This window comes from Miniopterus natalensis, chromosome 18, assembly GCF_054644295.1.
Source record: "Miniopterus natalensis isolate mMinNat1 chromosome 18, mMinNat1.hap1, whole genome shotgun sequence".
Lineage (NCBI taxonomy): Eukaryota > Metazoa > Chordata > Mammalia > Chiroptera > Miniopteridae > Miniopterus > Miniopterus natalensis.
The window spans coordinates 37836004-37842500 of NC_142098.1; the positions used below are offsets into that span (position 1 = coordinate 37836004).

The following is a 6497-nucleotide window of genomic DNA, read 5'->3' on the forward strand; positions in this document are numbered from 1 at the left end:
GGGGCGCTGGAATGTGAGAGACTGCAGGTCCCAAATATGCCCCCTCCAGCTCCGAAACCCCAAACTTCTCCCCTCCCTTCTCCAAGCCTCGAGAATGAGCGTCCTCCCAAGGGCCTGAGTGGAGAAATCAGGGAAGGTGTGTCCCCCTTTGTGCTCGCGCGCGCCTGCCCCTCCCCTCCCCCCTCCCTGGGGGGCTGAGCGGAGCTCCCTGAAGGTTGGGGAAAGGGCGCATCAGCCCCCTCCAAGGGCCCCCCAGGGAGGGCTGAGCTCTGAGGCCCCGGGGCACACCGGTCGGTCCACGGTGGTGGGGGTGGGGTTCTCTGGAGGACGGTCCTGGCTGGTGTCTAGGGAGAGGCGGCGGATTCTCTGGGGTCGCCGAGGGGAGGTCCGTGGGGAGGGGCCTCGGCGCGGAGGTTTCCCGGGGGCGGGCCGGAGTCGGGGTGGCTGGTAGGGGACCGGGGAGGCTCCGGGGCAGGGAGGGGCTGCTGGGGGGCCGCTAGAAGCCGCGGATGTGGCAGTAGGCCTCCAGGCTGGCGAACAGGATGTAGAGGAGCCAGAGGCCCAGGAAGAGCGCGGTGGTGGCGATCTTGGGGCCGCGCGGGCCGCCCAGCTCGCCGCCGATGTGCGGCCGGCGCCGGTACAGCAGCACGGCGATGCCCACGAAGGCGAAGACGGTGAAGAGCGTGACGGAGAAGGCCAGCGTGCCGGTGCGCACCTCGAAGGGGCGGCCCTGCACCGCCCAGTACACGGCGGCCACCGACCAGGCCACGCCCAGGCCCAGGAACACGTTCACCGCGTTGGAGCCGGTCACGTTGCCGATGGACGCGTCCGCGCACTGGTCCTGCAGCGCCGCCACCTTGCTGGCGAAGGTGTCTGCGGGGCGGAGGCACGCGGGTCAGAAGGGCGGGGCCTGCCTGCCGTTAACACCCGCACTCTCCTCGCGCCCCGGGGACCCAGGCCCCGCCTCCCACCCCTGCAGCCCCGCGCGTCCTGGGGTAAGGGCTCGAGACGGGGCCCCACCCACGAGGCAAAGTCGGTCGCCATCCCCACGCCTGCTCTCTACAGGACCGACCGCCTGCCTTCTGCACAGCACGGTGCCTTATTTCCATGGGACTCACTCCCTGCTTTATTAGGTGCGACTTGTCTACAGTCACTGGGCTTCACTGCCTGCCTTCTGTGGGACCCGCTGCCTGCTTTCGGTGAAGCTCAGTCTACTTTCTGTGGGACCCACCTCTGCATTGTGTGGAGCCTGCTGCCTGCTTTCCATGGGAATCACTGTTTCCCGTGACCCCACCACCTGTTTTTCTACGAGCCCAGTCATCCCATTGCTACCAGGCTGGACAAAACAAGTGTTAGGATCCACCTATATGCAACCCCTTTCCTGTCCACTCCCCAAGTGGTTTCTGCCAAGCAATGTCCGGTTTCTATGGCCCCCACCCATTCCCGGACATCTCGCTAATAACTCAGGCCTCTGGTCTAGGGGGCAGGCATCAGGCAACCAACCATTCCCACACGGTTGCTTTCAACTGGACCCACCCCCTGCTTTCTAGGCGGACAGCGCCACCAACTGACTGATGTGGAAACAAAGGCTGGGCTCCCCACCCACCTGGTCTCCCTATTCCTGTAGGGATTTCAGCCACCTGGTTTCTAAGGGACTCTCACCGGGGCTTATTTGGGAAGAGGCGATCATGGTCATTGTGTTTCGATGGGACATAAGCTATAGTCTCTGAAACCCCACTATCTTATTTCTATGGCACCCCCTCCTTCAACCTTGATTTCTACTCTGTTCCCTCATCTTTTTTTTTTAACTTCAAAATTCATTGGCCTGGTTCCTATCATGCCCATCAACATAATTCTATGGAACCTTCCATCTGGTTTCTTGGCGGGGGCAAGGGGAGAGAAAGGGAAATTAATATCTTGTTTCTATGGAATCCACCGTCAGGCTTCTACCATTTCCCACCTCCTTAGTTCTATGGCTCACTCCACCTGGTTGCTTTGGGGAATCCACTCACACAGTGAATCTATGGGACCCCACCTAGTTACTATTATATGCCACCAGCATATTTTTCTGGGACCCACCACACGAGTTCTACATGATTCCACCACCTTATTTCTGCAGGACCTTTCTCTTAGGCTTCACTGCCTGACTTCTCTGAGACCCTACCCTGCTAGGCCATCTCCCAGGGGGTTACCGGGGATGGAGGTGCCCAGGGCCACGAAGACCACAGCGTTGACGGAGTCCTTGAGGCCAACAGTGCAGCCAAAGTGGGAGGCAAGGTCCCCGATGAGGGCGGTGAGCAGGCCAATGACCAGGATGCAGACACCGAAGCAAGCCCAGCCGTGGCAGTACTCAGTGGGGGGCACGCAGGCGAACAGCACCTTCCAGAACACCGTCAGGAAGTGCATGACGTAGTCAAAGCACGAAGGCAGCCGCTCCTCCCGGGACCCGTCCTCCTCCTCCTCCTCGTCCCCTGTGGGCACACGACCCAGCTGGGGCACACACCCATGCCTCCTTCCTCGCCTAGAGCCCCATTGTGTTCAACTTCCAGAGAGCCAATCCCAAAACATAAAATGAATTATTTTCTCAGAATCCCTTGCAGCTAGGAGAATGTATAGGCCCAGGTAAAAATATTTACTTTCCCAGAATCCCTTAAAGCTACAGGAGGCCATACACCCAGCTAAAATTATCCAGCTTCCCAGAATCCCTTGCTGCTAGGGGTGGCCATATCCCTACCTAAAAATATTTCTTTTCCCAGAAGCCTTTACAGCCACTGATAGCCATGTAGAAATATTCACAGGTAGAAATATTCTGCAGGTAGAAATATTCAGTTCCTTTGATTGCAGCTAACAGTAGTCACATGCTTAGCTAAAGGTACTCAGTTTCCCAGAATCCCTTGCAGGTAGACAGCTATGTACCCAGCTAACATTAGTCACTCCCCCAGAATCCCTTAAGGCTAGCAACAGCCTTGTCCTCAGGTAAAAATTTCACTTTCCCCAAATTCCTTTCAGCTAGCAGTCCTAAGCTAAGTACTTGCTTTCCCAGAATATCTTGCAGCAGTGGCCATGTGACCCAGTCTGGCAATGAGGCATAGATGGAGGGTTTCTGGAAAGCTCTAGCTTTCCTGATAGGGGTACTGTGTTGTGGATGTGTTTTCTGAGCTTCATAAAGGATGCTTCATCCTTAGAGTTGTATGTGCCACCTGTTGTGACCAAATTTGACCCGCTTTTGACCTGCAGTGACTTGTGTAATGGGAAACCTCAGATGACATGTTGTCTACCTCGCCCTACACTGACAAGCACAAGGCAGTGAAAGAAAAGCAATGAGCACGCTTGAGTGTGCCAAGCACTACATCTGGAAGGATGCTGATAAGAGACACTGCAACCCCTGACCAGTCACTCAGAACAAGCCAGGGAATAAAAGCCAGGCCAGCCACCAAATTAGGAAGCCACTTCCCATGGTTCGATCCAAGGGCCCCTCAGAGTGTCAGTGACAGAGGATACCCGGTGGCAGTGGAGGCAATGAGAGACTGATAGATTCAGGGATTCAGGTCATATATTCCTTTCCCACTTTTCTTGGCCACTTGGCTTGTTAAAGAAATAAATGCTTGAATTTGTAAATTCTTAACTAAGTGGTTTGTGTGTTTTTTTGGTTCTGCATGTTACATCTCAAAGATGAGGTCTTTCCTGTGACCCCAAGGAAAATGGAATTGGAAATTCAACGGGACAGGCGTGCTGCCCCTTCCTGATCCCCTGCTTCCTTTCTTCCTGCCTGGAACATAGAATCAACACCTGGAGGTGCAGCAGCCATCTTGCAACCATGAGGGCAAAAGCTGAGAAACGGAAAGATAAACAAAGAAGGGGCTTGGGCATTTAATGACATTACTAAGTTGCTGCTGTTGCCTCCTGCAGATTTTTTTTTCTCCTGTGAGAAAAATAAACTCTAGTGTGCTTAAGCCACTTGCGGTTGAGTTTCTGTTGTTTACCACTGATTACACCCCTGAGACATGGCTAAGGTCAGAGAATAGAGGGCACACTCTCCTATTTCCATTTGAAGGCTCAGCTGAGAAGCCTCCTCCTTCAGGAAGCTCTCCCTGACCTTCCAGCTGGGTCAGACACTCCTGCAGCTTCCTCAGGTTCCCATCCGAGCCCTGCCCACTCTGGGTTGTCACTCTCTGTGACAGGTCTGTCTCCCACACTGGACTGTGAGCTCCACGAGGACAGGGCCTGAGCTGTCATGGTCATCTCTTTGTCCCCCCAATGTCCTGCACAGGGCCAGGGCCAGGGATCCCTCAGAAATAGATGTCAAAGAATGTGGCTTAGAGAGAGACACCAGCTCGTTTCTAACAGGCCTGCAACCTGATGTCTCTAGGCCTGCTACCTGCTATTTTTCTATCCCCGAAGCCTGGTTTCCTTGGATCCCACTGCCGACCAGTTTCTTTGTGACCACGATTCCTTGCATGTTTTCAGTTCCCACCAGATAAGCCTCCCTGAAGGAAAACTGATGCTGTGCGAGGGACAGAAGCCCCGACTTCCCCATCAGCCCTTTCTGGATTCCTGGTGGGACTTCAGGCCAGTCCCTCCTCTGTCTCTGGGTCTCAGTTTCCCCAATCTGTATCAAAAAGGACTGAGTCTTTGATCCAAGTGCCATAGTGTCTCCAGCCACAGGGGGGCAGTGGGAAGCCGTCTGAAGCTTAAGGAGGGCAGAGCTGGGTGCTGTGGTGACCGTCTCCATGGCAACAGAGGAGCCCAGGCTCCGTCTGGGGAGGCCACGCCATTTAACCTGTTTCCACCCTCCAATCTCCAGACGTCAAGAGAAAGCCTGGGCGGGGTGCCCTCCTCCCCTCAGCCCTGCACCCCCGCCCCCGCCCCCGCCCCCGCCTTCCTTCCCGGCTCCCGGCTGCTCGCGGCCCCCTGCAGCTCGCCGCCTGCCTCCCCCACAGCCCTCCCGCTTTCTCCGCCTCTGGCTTCCTCCGTGATTCTCTGGGTACCTCTCTTTGTGCGCCTGTCTCCCTCGTTTGCATCTGTTCTCTCTTTTGTGTTCTTATGTTTCTTTCTGTCTTTTTCTGTTTGTCCGTCCCTCTTAGTGTCTCTCCTGTTCTTCTTTTCCCTCCACCTCTGTCCCTCTCTCCTTGCCCCCCTTTCCTGTCTTTCCGCTCCTCTCTGTGCCTGTCTGCCTCCCGCCCCCCTTCTCTCTCCTCCCGCCCCACTTACCTGCGCTCACCGTAATCGCCTCTAAAAACTGCTCCCTCCACGAGTGGGTGCCAATCACCAGAGCCAAGTTCGTTTTCTTGATGAGCTTGTCCACTGTGTTCTGGGGGTGAAAGGGTGGGGAAGGGGTCATTGCCTGTGATCACCCCCGCGTGCCCCAGGAGGGGGACTGGGGCTGGGGCCGGGGGCCCACACCCCATGCTCAGGGGTCCCCACCTTCCAGGCCCGGGTGCTCGCAGCAGAAGGGAAAAGGGAGGCGTGCGCTGTCCGCGGTGCTTACGGCGGGGCCTGGGGGCCGACCTGGGCCCCTTGGTTGCCCCTCCCTTACGGCCCTCCCAGCTGATCCCCTTTTAGACCCTCTCCAAAGGAACGACGCAGGCAAACCTCCAAGAAAACGAGGCCCCAGAAAATCACCTTAAAGTCGTAGGACTCTTCTATGATGACCTCGAGCCGGCAGTTTTCCCCAAGAACCGGCTTGCCCATCTCTGCTATCCGCCGGGCCTCCTCCTCCTCGGCCGTCAGCTTCCTGTCCCCGTCCCCTGCAGCACGAGGCGTGGCAGTTAGCCTGGGGAGGCCACCCTGATTGGGCCTGTGATGCCTTCGCTGCCTGTCTGGGAAGCCACCTGGCGACACCTGCCCAGCCTCCTATCTGACCACCATCTCCCCCAGCTTGTGCCCCAGCTCCCGTGGCTGACCCCTGAGGTTCAGCTGGTGGGCTCTGGCGTTACTATGGTGGGCGCTGTGTGACCTTGGGCAATGCTTTAGCCTCTCTGTGCCTCAGTGCTCATATCTATAGAATAGGCACAATAATAGTACCTACCTCGCAGGGTTAAAAGAATTCATGGTGTTTAGAACAGTGCTTGGCACATGATAGTCAGAAATGTTATTTTCTTCTTTAAATTTTTAAAAAATATCTATTTTTTATTTATTTTAGAGAGAGGAAGGGAGAGGGAGAGAGAGAGAGAGAAACATCAATGTGAGAAACTTTCATTGTCTGCCTCCTGCACACCCCCTTCTCGGGACTGAGCCCACAACCCAGGATTGTGCTCTGACTGGGAATCTAACTGGAGACCTTTTGGTGCATGGGACGACACTCAACCAACTGAGCCACACCAGCCGGGGCAGAAATGTTATTTTCTTTATTGTTATCACCAACATCATCAACATCATCACCACTCTTGAGGGAGGAGCCCTGATCTCTACACCCAAGCTCTAAAAATATCCTAGAGTATGTTTGAGGGGGTGAGGAAACAGGGGGTGCTTGTAATTCAGTACAAACATTGGACCTA

The 6497-nt window shown here is 55.7% G+C and overlaps 1 protein-coding gene across 2 annotated transcripts in view; it reads right to left on the reverse strand.

Moving 5' to 3' along the window:
* Positions 1-496: 496 nt before the first annotated feature.
* SLC8A2 (solute carrier family 8 member A2) overlaps positions 497-6497 on the reverse strand; it is a 22096-nt gene continuing 16095 nt past the window's right edge. For both annotated transcript variants that reach the window (XM_087827277.1, XM_087827276.1), the window contains 4 exons: positions 5623-5747; positions 5212-5311; positions 2193-2471; positions 497-873 (listed from right to left, as the gene is read on the reverse strand). In XM_087827277.1, coding sequence (XP_087683403.1) covers positions 497-873; positions 2193-2471; positions 5212-5311; positions 5623-5747 — 881 coding nt within the window. The remainder of the gene's footprint in view (positions 874-2192; positions 2472-5211; positions 5312-5622; positions 5748-6497) is intronic.